Source organism: Paralichthys olivaceus, chromosome 15 (assembly GCF_024713975.1).
Source record: "Paralichthys olivaceus isolate ysfri-2021 chromosome 15, ASM2471397v2, whole genome shotgun sequence".
NCBI classification, from domain to species: Eukaryota; Metazoa; Chordata; class Actinopteri; order Pleuronectiformes; family Paralichthyidae; genus Paralichthys; species Paralichthys olivaceus.
In genome coordinates this window covers 7,258,580-7,276,721 of record NC_091107.1, presented here as the reverse complement: position 1 = coordinate 7,276,721, position 18,142 = coordinate 7,258,580, and the positions used below count along the sequence as shown (strand labels likewise).

The 18,142-nt window shown below is 41.4% G+C and overlaps 1 protein-coding gene across 2 annotated transcripts in view; it reads left to right on the top strand.

Annotated features, from left to right (window-relative positions):
- Positions 1-17,706, top strand: part of sh3pxd2b (SH3 and PX domains 2B) — a 32,553-nt gene extending 14,847 nt beyond the window's left edge. Inside the window, exons 4-14 of one of the 2 annotated variants that reach the window (XM_020097323.2) lie at positions 1,454-1,530; positions 6,512-6,603; positions 9,433-9,458; positions 9,810-9,845; positions 11,304-11,435; positions 11,681-11,782; positions 13,272-13,389; positions 13,745-13,947; positions 14,081-14,127; positions 14,228-14,353; positions 14,491-17,706. In XM_020097323.2, coding sequence (XP_019952882.2) covers positions 1,454-1,530; positions 6,512-6,603; positions 9,433-9,458; positions 9,810-9,845; positions 11,304-11,435; positions 11,681-11,782; positions 13,272-13,389; positions 13,745-13,947; positions 14,081-14,127; positions 14,228-14,353; positions 14,491-16,035 — 2,504 coding nt within the window. In that variant the 3' untranslated portion in view covers positions 16,036-17,706. The remainder of the gene's footprint in view (positions 1-1,453; positions 1,531-6,511; positions 6,604-9,432; positions 9,459-9,809; positions 9,846-11,303; positions 11,436-11,680; positions 11,783-13,271; positions 13,390-13,744; positions 13,948-14,080; positions 14,128-14,227; positions 14,354-14,490) is intronic. The other variant, XM_020097324.2, reaches the window with a different exon arrangement.
- The last annotated feature ends 436 nt before the right edge of the window (positions 17,707-18,142 follow it).

Here is an 18,142-nt window from a genome sequence, read left to right as displayed (position 1 = left end):
TCCTTATTTTTCTGAGTTTAACCAGCTTCAAAGACGATCAGAAACAAAACGACATTATTCATGATCACTATTTCGTTCGCTCTCACTTATATGCACACACTCAAAAAAACTTTTGTGGTTTTCAGCTGTGTGGGTTAAAGAAGCAGAAAAGGTAATTTTTAGTACTTAGGTGAAATGGTGCCGCTGGAGGCGGGTCGGTCAGCGGCCTGATTCATGCCTCAACAAGTCTGCTTTAAACACATACTGAACAAACACCTCAGCCCTGTGATGGAGGTGATAGAGTGACTTTTAAAAACATGTCCCTCTCTGCACTCAGGATCTTTTTTTCTTACAGCCTCCACTTCCTGCCCAGTTCCCGCTGTATATGCCGACATTAGAGCTGCCTCTGTGAATTTATCAGAGAAACATAAGCAGCTAAAATGAGCAGAAAATAGATGCTGGCTCTGGAAATTTCCTGCATACCATTAGGTTAGAGGAGTGTTTTAAGAGGCCTATTTGCAGCCATTTCTTGTTATTGTTATGGCGACCCAGCTCGTCTGTGACTGTGGGTGTTTGTGCCTGGTGATGAGAATGGGGAAGCAAGAGGCATTTACGCTGTCATGCAGACGCAATTTGCTTTCCCCAGATCATTTATTCATGACTCTGAAAGGCCAGATTTTCACCTAGCTCCTTACCCGCCTCATTGTGCTGTCAGTGTTATTGATGATGCCAAGTCTGCATGTGTCTGCACTCTAATATGCTAACTGTGCTAATCACTGGACCTTAACCTTTTAAAAAGGGGCTTATGCACGGTGGCCAAGAGAGCTCAACACACTGCAAATTAAGAAAACACATGCAAATAGAAAAAACAAGAGCAAATTAAGAAAACAACATGAATTTGATGACACATGCATGCGTTGCAAAAAAGTCACAACATGTGCAAATACAGAAACAAGCTTCAAATTGGGAAATGTTCCCAGGGGACCTAAATAAGTGATGAATGTAATTCAATGCTTTGTGAAGTTCATTGGAATGGACTGTTTTCTTGTGGTGATGCTGGTTGCAGCTTTTATTTCTGAAACTGTAAAAGTGACTTGCAGTAATTGAGTTGTGGCGATTAAAGAAGCTGAGCCACCGCTGCCGTTTGTGCAAAGTTCAGTGGAGCTCTGCCCAGTACGCAGAAACCCCGAACTGGAGCCTCAGTTGTCTTTACCATTGTTGTGAAGACACTGTTATGATCAACATTCCCAAATCGCACCAAATCCGACACAGCTCTTCGTTTTGCCCTTGACAATACACATGCCAAGTGCGGCAGTTCTCCAGATATACACGTTACTCAGATTTATTTTATTATTAGATTGATGACTATTAGAATATGTTACTATTGTGCTGTGATCTAAAGCAACGTATCAGTTCTCTTCTACAACTTTGGGTTTTCTGTTCTTCTAAATCCATTTTTTCTGCCATCATCCAGGGAAGATCCTGTTCAGGAGGAGTCATATCAGAGATGTGGCCATGAAGAGGCTAAGGCCAATCAACGAGTACTGCAGGGTGAGTGCATTGACCAATATGGGACTTTAACCTGTAAATCTGCAATAATTACATTTCTTGAATATGCATGAAAACCACACTGACCAGTCAGTGGTAAAATATATGAAGACCAAGGTACAGGTACAGTGGTTAGAGGATAAGAAAAACAAACTGCAGCCTCCCACCCACATTGTTTCAAACATCCATGAATAGGAAAAAGGAAAATAGTCTTTTTCTTTGTGTATATATGAGCAACACAAGTAGTTTCTCACAGAGCATTCAGAGTTACACTGAGGGACAAGAACATCTGGTTTCAAGAGAACCTATATGTCTTGGTTGTAATATTTGACTCCATAGTCTAATATTGATCAAATTTGTATTCACCTTCAGGGTTGTAGCAATTTAAAAAAGTTTCATTTAATTAAATTAAGCTCACAGCCACGATGCAAGATTCACGTAAGATTTACAGGATTACATCGCACCTCGCCTTTTACACTGACATTGTGTGGTGTGTGCCATACTGAACTCCCTGGAGCAAACCTGTGTGACAGCAGGCGTCCACCCTGCGGAGACGTCCTAAAAGCTCCCCAGGTGCCTCTGACTCTGACCCTCCCTGCACCAGCAGACAAACGAAAGGTTAATGTCTCTCAAGGGATCAATAGTGTATCAGCAAAATAAAAATCTGTTGCTGTGGAGAGGAGAAAATGTTACACCCAAATATGCAGTAACCCATCATGTTCCCCCCCCAGGCAAGATAATTATAAATGTAGGTTCATGACGTGCTCCAAGACTGAGTGGACTTGTGTTGTTGAAATACCACAGCTTTCCATCAGTTTTCAAAAGATAATGTAAAACTGTGCATTATCCAGCCCATTACATGGCTTTTCACCAGAGAGATTAATCACTTGGCAGGAACATGGGAAAAAAAATGCAACAGCACAGACTCCGGCTCCACTGTAGCAGCACCGTGACCATAAAACTGCCAATAGCCAGCAAATAATCGCTGCGATTTGACAGAAATGTAACCATGGCGACTAAAATAAATACATGATTGAAGATCCACATCTTAGCAACAAGTGGGAAATAAATCCAAAGCAATAGTTTAAAAACTTCAATTTTTCAGCTATTTTTCTATTTTGCAAACTGCAGTGCTAACCAAGGAGATTCATGAATCACACCATCATTACTTTTTATGACGGGACGTTAAAAATTGGATATCGTGGCGGCAGAATCACGTGATTTTAGACGTGAAGCGGAGCTCGTGTATTGAGAAACACCAGGGAGGGAGGTCTGTTGTGGTGCTTACTGTCAGCACGGAGTCATGCTAAAAGGTGAAGCGCTCGCCGGTGCTGAGCTTGCTCCATGTCAGCACATCCTCAGCCCATAGGCTGTTTTTGTTGAATATTCCAGGTTTCTTACCTCAGGGCCTCTAAACCATCCACACCTCCTCCTCTCTGTCTGAGACAGGATGTTTGAGGATGTTTTTATAAGTTAGTTCTGACTTCGTCCAGACTACATACTACTATGCGCTCTGATGTTTTCACCTGCACAATTTTATCTACAGATTGATGCGGCGAGGATACTTTACGTTCGTATACTCCAACTGTACAGCTGGGAGGAAACATCTTTACCCACTTATGTGAAAAATAAGAGTTTTGGAGAAGGGATGGGAAGAGTTGTTGATTCATGCCTGTGGGTGTGGATGTTTATGAGAATAGTGGAGCCAGTTTTACATCAGTGGTGTTGCTGTACACTTTTAAGTTGTTATTGTGTAAGTGTGTGAAGTTATACAAAGAAAAACTGGTTAAGATTGTTCAGTTTTGGAGTTCAGTGGATTTGGATCCACATTTACACGTCACATAATAAAGATGTCAACAGTGTGCAGGATTCCTGGCCAGATTTTTGTCCTCAGCACTCTTCTTCATGAGTTTATGGTGTCCAAGGACATTGTTCATATCATATTTGAGGACAGGGCGTGAGAGCATTGAGTGGAAAGAAATTAGTGCAATCCTGCTTCAATGCTTTTAAATCCAAGCAGTGAGAAGTCACAACTCTTTTCTCAGCTTTTTCACACGTAAACAGTGTCTGTCACATACGAGACACATATAAGCCCAGTTCTACTTGTGGAGGATGGTGGATGTTAGGTCAAAGTTATGAGAACAAAAAGTTGCCTTTATAAGACATAAAGTCATTATTTTGAGACATTAAGTCATAGTTTTTAGATACTAAGTCATTATTTTGATTTATTAAGATATGATTTTGAGAACGTTTTTCATTACTAAGAGTTGGAGGATTTTTCAACAAGTGGCAGAAATGGGCGTCTAAAATCACAGATAGTGGATAAAGACTTAAAACATCATCCAGCCTTCTGCTTTGGCAGTAAATTATGTTTTCTGCAGTGAATGCTGAAACAAATCTCAACTTGACTGTAAGCACAAACAAAACGGGTCGACAAGGTGAAACGACATGTTTTTCTGCGGGAAGAGCTGAGTCAGCCCTCTGTTGTACAGCTGAGGTTTTACCCTGCATCATGGAATTTCCCCTGGTTGTGAAGTCTTGTGTTTTCATTGAAGTCAGGAAAAAACGTCGGATAAAAAAAGACAGAGAGAGAAAAAAATCCTGGAACCAGGGATTGTTTGTAGAAACCCAGAGAAAGACCGCTGAGCCTTGGACGGGCTGCCCGTCACACCACTCAGAAAGTCTCAATGTCCTCCTGATCTACATTAGTCTGTATTCTCAAAAATAGAAACAAATATCTTTGTGTTATTAAGATTTTGGATAAATCAATACACTTTTTTTGATTTACAATATATTTTAAATGAGGGATGCTTTTGAGATGTAACAGACAGTTTTTAAATGAAAAAAACGTGTTGTTGTTAAAGTCCACACACACACACACACACACACACACACACACACACACACACACACACACACACACACACACACACACTCACACAATTACGTTAATGCTGCCTGCTGTAAAAAAAAAAACACACCCATAAAGTCCATTTGCTGTAATGTACCCTGAGCCTCCGTCCCGTCTCCTCCCTGGGGAGAATTGTAATGAGTGGACAGGCCGCAGGCTGACACAAGAAGAGAAATAAATCCAAGGAGAGTGGAGCTGGTTCTCTGACCTCAGGAGCAGCGTAGCTTTCCGGGCTGCAGGAGCAGACATTGGTGGGGGGGGGGGGGGGGGGGTCCTCTGGAGGTCACCAGTATAAAAAAAAAACTCTTACATCAGCTGCTTAGCTTCTGTTTCTCAAGATATGTTTGGAGCTACTGTAAATGGGGGTAATATTAATGAAGATGAAGAAATGCACCTCTCAGCTTATGAATAACACCACTCAGACACTCAGGCAGTGTACCCGCTCCTTTCTTCCACAAACTGGCACAGACTTATCATCACAAGCGTGACGAGGCAAATGTGGCACACGGGACAAGGACACCTTGGTCGGGTCTTTGGCTTTCATTCCATATCCATCACCAGCCCTGACGTTATATCAGCGCATGTCACAGAGTGCAAAGAGGAGACAGAGGCTGTGCTGCCTTAAAGGGCAGAGCCGAAACACTTAGGAGTATTAAAATCAGAGGTAGAGGCCGGCAGAGGAAGCTTGATGGATAGCACTGGGCTTAGCCTGCCAGCAAATGGAGGGAGGAGGAATGGCCCAGCCTTCTAAGCAGTGCAGGGGAGACAGTCAACACAGGGTCATTGGCAGCAGTTATTCTGTCTTCTGGTTTTTGGGGGGGTTAAGCTGTTGGGGCGATTATCTGTTTCACTGCTGTTCTTAAGAAGTTTGGCTGAAGAAAGTGAAAGACAGATAAGGAGAGGAAGATAAAACACAGAGTCTGGAAGGAGTTGGAGAATGAAACCGTGTCTAGTTGTGTGTGTGTGTGTGTGTGTGTGTGTGTGTGTGTGTGTGTGTATGTGCTTGTGTGTGTTCTTTTCCAACTATCTTTGTGGGGATCAGTTTGAGCCTACAACCCTCAGAGTGAGGACATTTTAGACTTGGTACAAAAATGTGTGTGTGTGTGTGTGTGTGTGCGTGCGTTTGTGTTTGTGTGTGTGTTTGTGCGCGCCTCATCTCTGATGCTCGTGATTGTCCACAGAGACCCAAGGTGAGGGAGGAAGGCAGCCGAGACAGATCAGTGAGCAGATTTAAAATAAATTGTATACTGAAATCATCTCACTTATAAATAACAATAAATATGAGAAACTAAACATAATATTTCAAAACACTACAGAGGCATAATATTAGTACATCTGTCCGAGCTCCACAATCATCCAAAGTTACAATTTTGATAAGAGAAAGTTTTTAATCCTCATCCAGACAAACTTTCAACAGACTGAAATCGCTGCAGTGCCATCAATACACAAAATGATATTACATTTTGCTCTTCAATCACTTTCAGTTGTAAGTAACTGCCCAGTACTTTTAATATGATTGCAGCTTGTTCGATAAGTACAAGGACGGGGTATGAAAAAGAGTTTAGGATATTAAAAAACATATGAAAATGAATTTGAGCCAGGATTTTCAGGAGGTAAAAATCATTCAAGTCGGGGGAATTCTGTTGAAACAATCGGGCAGATCTCATTGATATTTTGCTTCTGACAAATAATTTGTAAAATTATTATTATTGTTGTCAGAACAAGACTGAAATGATTAAAACATTTAAAATTATATATGACCAAAAACATAATATTGCAGCCTGTGTTCTAAAGTTAAAGACAACTGTGTAACTTCCATGACTGTGAGGAAATATTGCGCACAGGTAAAGCTAATAGCTATGACATAATATTTATCCTAGCGCAGGAGGGTAGTCTGAAAAGGCTCACAAATACTGTACATAATAATTATCTGTCTAGACACTAAATGAGAACTATATTTAACCTATGATTGAACTCTCTCTCTCTTTCTCGCTCTCTCTCTCTCTCTATATATATATTTATATACTGAAGTGAGTGTAATTGTCAGTTTCCTGTCCTCCTTTGTCCCTGCAGGCTCTCATCCAGCTGCCAGTCTACATCTCCCAGTGTGAGGAGGTCAGAGTATTCTTTGAGACCAGACCTGAAGACCTCAACCCACCTAAGGAGTAAGTACCACAGCTGGACGCACACACGTTAGAAACCCTCAGGGTCACATACAAAAGGAAACACCTGTCATCGTTCCCCTAACTGAGGTCATGTCACATCCTCTCGGTGTCCCCCCCCCCATACTCAGCATTCATTCCACCCTCTGATATGATCTCATATTCCCACGTGACTTCCTGTGAGCAGAAACCGATTTAATGGGTTTTTTGTTCCTACACGATGAGTTTGCATGTGAAGCGTGTCGCTGCGGCTCCGCTCAGCCACCAGGCTCCAGACGGGGGAGGTTGATCTGAAGGTGTGCAGACCTGCTCTGTGGTCCCGTGTAAATATCACTCAACACATTAGCATCATATCCGGTGCTGACAGTTACAATGTGCTAAAACCAAGACATCAGCAGGCAATGAGCGCCAGCCTCCAACACATAGCTCACACACACTCGGGTCACGGTTTTTCTAAATGTGTTGTTGTTAAGGTTGGCGGCACCTTCAGGGCAGCAGAGGTTACGGGCGGCTGGTTCCAGAGAGACCAGAGAGGCTTTTTACACCAACAGCTGTCAGCTGAGCCCTCAGCTTTTTAACCCCTCTGTCATCACATACTGATGTGAGGCACCGGCGCTCAGAGGTGGACAATTAGTGGATAAATCCTGTTAGACACGCCTGGAGTACGTGTTAGGAAAGCAGTGAGGTCGTGTGCAAAAAAGGAAAGTGGGTTTTTCAATTTCCAAGACAAGGTTGAAAAATCTGGGTCACATAATGTAAGTTTACACCAAAACAATACTAATATACTGCACTAATCATATATAACATTATTGTTCACTTTTTTGCCAGTTACAATAGGAAAAAAAATATTCCTTCACATTGCGACTAAAATCTTTTTTTCTGAGATTTCCCCTGAGCTGTAGCATCAGTGCCCACTTTATGAATGTTATGCATTGTGAGACAATAGTGTCCATTAATAGTAGTTGTAAATATATTGCATTTAATTTCCTGACGACCATTCAAAGCTCCTCACAATACATTCAACATTCACTCATTCACACAGTGTTTGTCCACCACTCATGCATCCCAAACACTCACACGCTCACTAGCACAGCTGTCGGGGGCGATTCATGGTTCAGAGTCTTGCCCAAGGACACTTGGCATGTCAGCCGGACGAGCTGGGAATTGAACCACCGACCCTCCGATAAGTGGGATGACCTGCTCTGCCTTACCTCTGTTCTGGCTCTCTACCAGTGATATGATAATCAGACATAGACTGGTCTCTGAAAAGGTAATTGTGTAAAGAATTGAAAGTTTGTCAGCTGACTGTAGATTTCTGACACACACACACACACACACACACAGACACACACAGACAGACAGACAGACAGCTTGTCTTCTGTCCTCCCCTGCATAAGGTTGGCAATGACATGTACCTCCTCACTCTTCGTACCCGAAGCCTGCGTTGGGGGAAGCAGCAGAGAGAGGGGCATTTACTCGAGGAGGCTGAATCCAGGAAAGACCTTGGTTTGTCTTTACTGAAATTGGATTAGTGCTTTCTGCTAGTGCAGCCTGTTGTTTGGCTGACTGACAACATGGGGCTGGTGCACAGACACAGCAGCCACTGTGGGAGAAGATTTATCATGGCCCATAAATCTACATGCGCTGAGAGGGTCATCTTGCACTTTCTCCTCAAAACGTTAGAAACGAGGGAAGAAGGGAGGATTTAACTGTGAAGAGGAAGCAGGGAAATGAGACCGAAGGAAAAGTTCACAGCAACAAGGAAAGGAAAGGAAAGGAAAGGGGAAAGTAAGGAGATCATAAGGGAAGAAAATAGAATTAGGTGATGGAGGAGGATGGAATTATGGAGCTTGATGGAAAAAAAGAAAAAGGAGATAATTTACAGACAAGACCCAACAGTCCCTGTATGAAACCACATTTAAATTCACAAGATCCAGATTTTTATTTGCATCTGCACCAGATTACAAACACTCATAAATATCAGTGCCATGAATTACTCTCTGACAAATAAACAAATAGGATCTTACAACGTTAAAGAATCCTTGTTTTTCATGTCAGTTGCCGTCATGTTTGTGATGTGAATGTTCCCATGATGATGAAACTACAAACTGGGATTGGGAGGATTCATTTGATATTAATGAAAATAGTCACATTAGGGTTAGCCTGCACACAAACAATACACAAACATTGCTTGTCTATAATAATTGAATTGCTTCTGTGGGCCTATAGGCAGGGATTTTATTTTTTACGGTACGTCAGTGGGTATGTTCATGGGTGAAGATTTACTGAGACCTGAGCCTCTGCAATTAACAGTTGTGCCGACTGAACAATGCTTTATGTGGCTGACAGCCTTCATGTTAATGCAGCGGAATGAACGAGGAGGAGCTGCCAAGGAACTGGTGAAGGGAGATTGAAGGAGTGAGTTAAGTAGAGATGGAAGATGTGAGTGGGGGAAAGAAGGAATGCGATGGAAGTAAGGGAGCGCAGAGGGAGAGAAGAGGCAGAGAAACAGAGGCTCTTCTCACATGTTGCTTATTAATAGATCCAACACAAAACAATGATATCCGACTACTGTGCATTCATTTGCTGGAGGAGTCACTCCTGTCGTGTTGTTGCATCGTGGCACAAAAAATGATCACATGAAAGATTTCGAAAGGATCTAAAATACTTCATTGTTTCAAAGTAATTACAGAAATAGTACTGGTAACAACATTAGACGTATCATGAAGTAAATGCACAAGTACAAGAATAATATATATAAATAATAATACATAATAATATTAACAAGATGTCCCCCCTGGTAGTAATGTGATGTTTTCCTCTCATTACCAGGGAACCCATTGGAAAGAAGAAATCAGGTGAGTCACAGCTTGATTTGTGTATTTTCATGAAAATGGGGTTCTTGTTCTTGGCTCTGGTCATTTTGTCTTTGAATACAAGTCCAGTAATTCTTATGTCGCCTAATATATAATATGACATTTGCTCCATCTAGTGGTCACTGACAATTGTTCTTGTTTCATTCACATACACACATTTAGTCTATATTCGTATATGTTAAAACTTTTTCTGGACTTGACGATTACTGCACAGATACACAGAAGCCGTTTCTCTTTATTCCCTTTCATCTTCTTCACTCATCTAAAATTCTTCAGTTGCATCCATGACACTTTTTTTCAGTTTTCTTCTCCATTCATTTTCCTTTCCATCAGGGATTGTGGAGAGAGCGACTACTTTCCTAAAGCGAGGTAGTAAACACGCTGTCATGGTTGGTCGTGCTGTGTGTGTGACCTCAACGGGTTGCTTTAGTGGCCTGTCCCCCCCTCTCCTCCTCCCCTGGCCTGGGCAGGTGGGATGTGGCTCTGTTGAATGCTCTGGTTCTAAAATGGACTCATACAATTGATAATATATATAATAATAATATAATTGATTAACTTAAGACCCAGTTTGGCTCATTTTTGTGTATTTAAGTGTGTTGTGGTGGAACAGAGGAGGAAAGATCGAAGATAATGACGGGATTTATTATTTTATATAGTGTAGATGCAGAGTGTTAGAATGCACATATTCTATCTTAGATACATTCAGCCTCATGCAAAGTCAAGGAGATTGAAATGAGGCAAATATATTGTGAACCAGTTCAATTTGTGTCATTGGTAAATTAAAATTTAAAAGTAATAGGACATTTATACATCATAATATTTATTTTATATATTACCTAATGTATACCAAAATGCCCTTGAATGGAATTGGGGTGAAATAAAGTCATTATTTTGTTAAAAATAAACCTGCTCACTATATAAACTGACAGAATTAAGCATCTGTTGCAGATAACTTGGAAAATAAACATGGTTGCTTTAATTTAAATAATTAACAAGCTGTTGCTCGCTGAATGGGGTTGAGGGACCTCGTGGCTGTGGAATTTTAAGCATTTTTAAGAATGTTACAAAATTAGAATTCAGCCCATCTGTACTATTATTATTTTCACATCACATTTAATTCTTCACGTCAGGTCAGAAGTTAATGTTCCTTCATCCGTAATGCACAGAACTACAGGTTAATGTGCTGTGTGTCCACCAAAAGGTATTTTTTCCAGTTAATTATATATGGGATTAAGGTTTCTGGTTGTATTTTGAGCCCCTCATGTATTAAAGGTTGATTTGATTCGGGCCGGCTTGGTGCTAACATCGGTGGTGGGTCTCCGTGGTGCTGGTTTGTGTCTGTTGATGATTGACTTAACCCTCCTCCACACTTTTTAACTTCCTCATTCACTCCCATTCTCCAAGCTTCCCTTTTTTACTCCTCCTCTGTCAGCTCATCGTTTCCCTCACGCTCATCTCAATCACATCCGTCATCACTCCTCTGCTTCATTTCTTTTGTGAATCTCAATACTGTAGATAAGCCTCCTCTCAGGTAAACTAAATTTGAACCTTGGAATTAATTTAGCATTTCAGTGTCTGGAAATTAGATGCAAAAAATCTGAAATTTGAATATTTCAAGGCCACAGAGATATAATCTTATGATTTTAAATTCATGGACACCTCCTTCATAAGACATTAATGAATAACACCAAACATCCGTAGTAGATATCTGGTAAAGATTAGAGGCTTTTTTGCATTATTGAGACTTCATCTGTAGCTTGCCGAAGAAAGTAGCAGGAAGAGAAAAGAGCTGAATGAGCCTCTGCTCTTATTTGTTCCCCTGAACAGGAGATTCCACCTCAGCCGATCCTCTCCTCCTCGACCAGTATGTGGCAGTAACGGACTACGAGAAGCAGGAGAGTTCCGAGATCAGCCTGCAAGTGGGTCAGATGGTGGAGGTCATCGAGAAAAATGAGTCTGGTAAGTTCTGCTCAGCATCGAGTACAGTCTTTTATTTATTTTCTGCACAAAGGTAGTTGGTTTATGGATCACTCACTAGTGGAGGGACAGAGGCATGCTGGGAATCACAGCTGACAATATGAGTTTTTCAGAGATTCTTAAATTTTTTTAATTTACTTTTTCAATTATTATTAAATTAAATATTAAATGAAAAGATGTGTCATGAAATCTTAAAAGGTCACCATGTTAATATTCTGCTCACTCAGGTTGGTGGTTTGTGAGCTCCGACGACGCCCAGGGCTGGGTCCCTGCCACCTGCCTCGAGGCACAGGACGACCCTGATGACTTCAGTATTCCCGGGGAAGAAGGTACATGAAACTTTTCCCTCTGCTGTCGTTGACACACCGTTTTGTCAAGGATGTAGAGAGGCTATTTAACACCTAAATGTACGTGCAAATTCATGTAGAAGCAGGTAGAGTTTAAACTGGACTCCTATGCAGTGTTGACCAATATGTTTAATATTTGTTGCCGGCTTTCTGTTGTTTAGTGCCACACCAGACACTTCTATATTTAGAATAAATAATAAATAATTATTATTAATTGCTTATTTTCTGGAGAAGATTAGTCAAACACTAGTTAATAATAATATGATGTATATGAGCAGACATTAAAAAATGAAAAATTATGCCATCTGTGGCATACATCTGAGCAGGATCCATAAAAACTGTGATGTAGATTTTTAAAGAACGACACTATAATGATAATGCAGCGTATGGTTGGAGCCCTGCTAAGCAAGGAAGGGTTCCGAGCCAAAATACAAATTACAGAGCATATTTCAAGTCTTGGAAAGTCTGAGAAGTATTTGGTTTAAAAGTGGACACTGAGGTTACTGCACTGTTTCCGCTCATCAGAGGCCTGGAATTAGAGAATGACTCAAATTAAACATCTACGTTCACTGACGTTATCACAAATGAGTTGAACTTTGGTTTCTTTTAGGGCGACCATTACTGAAAATGCTTTAATTTAGGATGCAAAAGATCATCGGGATGACACATGTAATGTTCACTTCCTATTTTGCCCCACTCACTGTGCCGGGAACAGTGCCGAGGAGATTCTGGTCACTGCCAAGGCACGTGGGTCGTCGCAGAACTTTAGGGGATCTATTCAGCACAGGCTTTGGGCAAGGTGGAGCGCACGCCTTTCTTTCCCCCTATTCTCAATGTGTGTGTGTGTTTGTGTGTATGTGTGTGTGTGTGGGTGTGTGTGTGTGTGTGTGTGTGTGTGGTGGTTTATGTGTATGTTTATGTGCGCTGCATGAGAGACCCAAGCATGTGAATTAAACCCTTGCATGCAAAGTGTTTTGTGTTTATGTATGTTTTTACAGCTGTAAATGTAAAACATGTATCATTTCAATTAACCAGCATTAATAATCACTTGGTAGATCAGTGTAGTTGTAGTAGTAGTTGTTTATATCTCTGTAGTTTATAATAGTAGAAATAATAAATATTGTAGAAATGACTTCATTTCTAATACAGTAACAAGTTTGTCTTGTTTGTGATCAATATTTGTGGAGGATGTTTGTGTGTTTTGTGCGTCTAACTCACATCTTCTCACTCCACAAGATGCTGCTCAAGCCTTGCCTCATTTAATTTAGTCACTCTACTTATATAAAGCCAAAGTACTTAAGTAGCCATGACAGTTTCTCATCCTTGACCACAAAGGGAGAGGGTTGAATTGGACAAAGTGCTTTGAACCTTGTGCTTTGTCACCCAAGCTTTTATGCTAAATCAACATTTACTTCCCAGAACGGACATTATGATCTTATATTTTACGATATTGTCTTTCCTCCAACTCTAGATGAGAAGTATTCAGTGATTTACCCGTACTCGGCCAGGGACCAGGATGAGATCGACCTGGAGAGAGGCATGATTGTCGAGGTGATTCAGAAGAATTTGGAGGGCTGGTGGAAGATCAGGTAATTCGAGCCAGTCACATCAGAGGAGACATATTACACTTTTTTCCTCTGGCGTGTTGTGTAAGTTTTGAATGTAGAAGTTCTGTATGGTTGCAGGTCCTCTCCCCCCCAGAAATCATTGCCCCCTAAGCCTCTGAAAATCCTCATCAGTAGTTACATTCTTCTGCGTTGCCCCACATTCACACAATACATGGCTAACAGCTAGTTTGTCTCGCCTCCTAACAAAGCCAGGTAGAGTGAGAGTGATGGACGACATTTCCTAAAATGTTGCATTACAAGTTGAACTGACTGCCTATTAGTCTTCCCTCTCATTTTATATCGAAACGCAGTGAGGGTACGTCTCTTCTTCACTCAGATACCAGGGCCTCGAGGGCTGGGCCCCGGCCTCCTACCTGAAGAAGGCGGACATTCAGAGCCAGAAGCAGTCAGCAGGAGCCGCTGCTCACGCCAGTACAAACGACCTCGACGGGTTCTCCAAACAGGGCCAGCAAAACAACGCAGCTCGAGAGAACAGCCAAAAAGAAAACAGGCTCTCGTTTTTCTCCGACAACAAAATTAGTATGTGAACTTAAAAAAGGCAGCTTGTGATTTGTCTTTTACTTGAGACAGTGAACAGATTTTTCAGAAGGTCTGTTCCCTGCTGCTGTGCAACTCAACAAAATCTCTGATTACATGTGTTTTCCCTCCACAGAAATGAGATCCAGACACAGACCTCCTCCTCGCAGAGATCTCACCATTGTAAGATTTAGCACAGCAACGATCCTTTTAACTTGGGAATTTCTCTCAACAGAAAGTTTTTAACAACTTAACCTTTACATGTCTCTCTCATATTGCACAGCCACGAGGTGCAAATCTACCCAAGCCACCCATTCCTCCTCAGGTTGAGGAAGAGTTCTACACCATAGCGGATTTCCAGACCACTATACCTGATGGTATTAGCTTCCAGGCTGGAGTTAAAGTTGAGGTGGGTCAGGCACTGCTCATAATTGTATTTTAGAAGAAAAAACAAAAACAGATTTTATAGCATTTGGCTTGAATAATGAATGAAGTGATGAATTTGGGAATTTAATCTGTTAATTCATTTTTTTTATCACCTACCAGGTGATTGAGAAGAATTCAAATGGTTGGTGGTACATCCAGATAGATGAAAAAGAGGGCTGGGCCCCAGCCAATTTTATCGACAAGTACAAGAAGACCAGCAATGCCCTGAGACCTAATTTCCTTGCCCCTTTGCCCAACGAGATGGAGAAGCTGAAATTGGAAGACGGTGGTTGTTCAAATGCATCAGGCACAGATGACAGCTGGTCCAAGCCTTTACCAGATGAGCCTACTACTGCCACCGAGTCCTGTGCCCGACCTAAACTCAGAGACTGGAAGCCCTGTGCTGCCAAGGGGGGTCCTGCCTTCCCAGGGCCATTGCCTCCTGCCCCAGCTGCCCCTCCAGTTGAGGAGAAACCAGCTCTCCCACCTCGAAGGGAGTCCATTAACAAGAGCTTTGAATTGGAGGTAGCAGACAAACCAAGACCTGATCATTCCAAGCCTTTGCCCCCAAAACCCCCAGCTCCTGGAGGCATCATGCCTCTGGTACTGCCCAAGGCACCCCCCTTCAAACCAGACAAACCACCAGAGACCAAGAAAGAAGATAAGAACAAAGCTCTTCACCTTCGGAATGAGATGGGTCTTGAATGTGGTCACAAGATCTCTGCCAAAGAGGTGAAGAAGTTTAATCTGAAACCTGTGCCGAAACAGCCACCGAAACCCAAGCCTGAGGTGCAGGAGGAGAAACCAGAAGCACCTGGTCCGTCAGTGTTAATGAAGCCCAAGCCTGTGATCCGACCTAAACCTCTCCCAGCTGCCAAGCCAGATCCCCCAGCGGAGAACAAACTAGACATCACCAACTTGAGGAGCAAGCTGAGGCCGTCGAAACCTGCAGACCCGGGTTCTGTGTCATCTGAAGCAAACCATCAGAATGACGCCTCAGCAGCAGTTAATAGTTCTCACCCCAGTTCACTCACAAGCTCGCCACCCATTCATATCCCTTCTATCAACAATGCTAAGTACTGTGACGAGCCAAAAGTCCCCCCAAAACATGTAAATGGTCATAGCCACGAGAGCTCATCACCCCCTGCAAAACCATTAGTGCCTCCCCACAAGGAACCCCCTCAGAGACCCCCCACCATGGTTCCAAGAAGACCTCCTCCTCCAAAGAAGACAGACCCATCCAGTCCAACTGAGCTCAAACCTCCACCTGCTCTACCAGAAATCCAGGATATTCCCAAGGCCGGACCACCCCAGCTCAGCAGGCCCCCTCCCCCTAAACCCAAAGGGTTTGTCCCGATGCCTCCAAACAAGGATAAGGAAGAGTGCAAAGTTAATAAAGTCCCGATTCCTCCCAAGCCCCAGTTGAAGAGCGAGAAGCCTGGTCCGCCCAAGGACAAGCTTCCACCTTTACTCAAGGAGCCCAGTAGGGATGAGCTGTATCTCGCTGTGGCGGACTTTGAAGGGGACGACCAAACATCCAGCTTCAAAGTGGGTACAGTGTTTGAGGTGCTGGAGAAAAACACCAGCGGCTGGTGGTTCTGTAAAAATGTCAAAGGTGAAGTCGAGGGCTGGATCCCCTCGAATTACCTGAGCAAGAAACCTTAGTGTGAACGTGCTCTCACAACCACATGGCAACCACATGAATCAATAAATAGAATAAGGATATCAATGAACAAATTATCACTATTTTGTAGTTAATTAGCATTTTTTAATTTATAGGTACCTTTTTTTTATTGTAACATTTGTTATGTTTATTTTTTGCAAGGATGTTCTACCAAAACTGAACCAGCAATAACACATGCCCTTATGGGTTTTGTGATGTTTACTTCTTTTAGTTTTTATCGAAGTATTAGGTGAAATATTATCTGCTTTCATCGCCATGTGCTAGTTGCAGCCTGTGCCAGTCCTGCCATTAGAAAGGCTCGACGTTATAACAGCGACAATAGTATCTACATCCTCCTATGATACGGTGCCTCAATATTATATGCAAAGTGCTTCAGTGCTTTATAAACTGTTTGTGACTGTAAACATAGTCCTTGTTGGAATCTTTTTACTAAACATTAAAAAAAAATCTAGATAACAGGAGACTGAACTAGATGTTCAAATCCAGCAGTAGACAAAAAAACAAATCCAAAGTCGCTTAGACAATGACTGCACATTAACTCATTAGAGGAGGTCAGTGACCACATCTGGGCTTTCAAGTGCTATTAGCAATTACTAAAAATGTATTTGCCAAGTAGAAGTGCTGTTTGTTATAACAGAAACATGCATTTTAGTTTTTCTAATGTTTTTCTTCTTAAATGAATGTTGCAGTGACCTGTAACAAATGGGCACTTTGATCAGTCAGATGAGGTTTATGGTTTGCACATGCTCCAGGAAGGATACAAAAAATGTCACGGTGCATTTTATTTCTTAACTTTACTTGTCATTGAATTTGCCATATTTTTTCATACTCATTGTAGCAAAAAACGTCAACGTAAAGACGAAGCTTGAGCGACAAAACTGAGGTGGTGAAGGGAAAAGAATCTTTATCGAAAAAAAAGAATGGAGAAGTGAGCACATGAGCGTCTCTGCACCAGATGTCTGAGCAGGCGTGAGAAAATGGAAATCTACAGTGACTTGTGCAATGATTTACAGTATTTTAAGTGTAATGTCGAATAACAGCAAAGAATGACCATTGTATAAAAATAATGTTTTACATTAATGCTTGACTGGTCTCAAGCATGGTCAGAATAGCAAATTATTTTTTATTGTACAGTAATAAGATACTTTTCTTTGGTGCTCCAGCTCTTAGGTGTTTTGTTCTGTACTGATGAGTTATGAGAAAGGCAGGAAGATCCAGGAGAGACGGTGGTTGGTGGATTAATGGGATTTATGAGATGAATGCAAAGTAGGTCTGTTGAGAAATGGATATGAAACCACTCACTGATAATTTCACACCAAAAAAAGTAAAAGCAAAATTAGAAAATAAAACACAATTGTATGTTCATCGTTCTGGACGTAATCAGACAAAGCTACAAGCTGCAACACTGATTCTGTTCTGCTTCTAGTCGCTTTAATGTTAAACCACATTTTTTTTTATAAAGAAATGACAGTACCAATAAATTAAAATACTATTGTTCCGGCATAATAAGTGTGAAGAAGTTACAGTACAGTGCAAAGCAAAAGTGTGGTATGATGGTGTCAGTATTGTAATCTTATTTACTTTTTTGCAATGTATTTTTCATTACATTGAGTCTCCTTTTACTCAAGTCAATAAATGTTTTTGATTTTTCAGTTACGCTGTCAAACTGTGTCTCAATTGTTGTTTGAAATATCACGAGACAGAATGGATTTTTTTGCTTTTTATTCATTGCCAAGTTAAAAGTCGTAAAATTATTGTTTTAATTACTATTTTGATGTTGCATGATAAATCAATTCATTTTTTTTTTTTTTATAAAATCAAGAAACCAACAGTTTTTGTGGGTAACTGAAGTTAAATTAAATTTGTTTTTCTACAAGAAAACCACCGGTCACCTTTATCGATTTAATCAGAGGAGGACTCATAGAACTTGGGGGATATTTAGCCTTGTTTTGCTCAGTGTTTGCTGCTTGCTAACACATTAGCCACATAAAGTTTTATATTATAATGTTAGCTTTGTATTTACAGCTGAGTACATTTTGTGGTGACTCACCTCTGATGGCAGAACTTCAGCTTTGGTGCCTCCTGTGG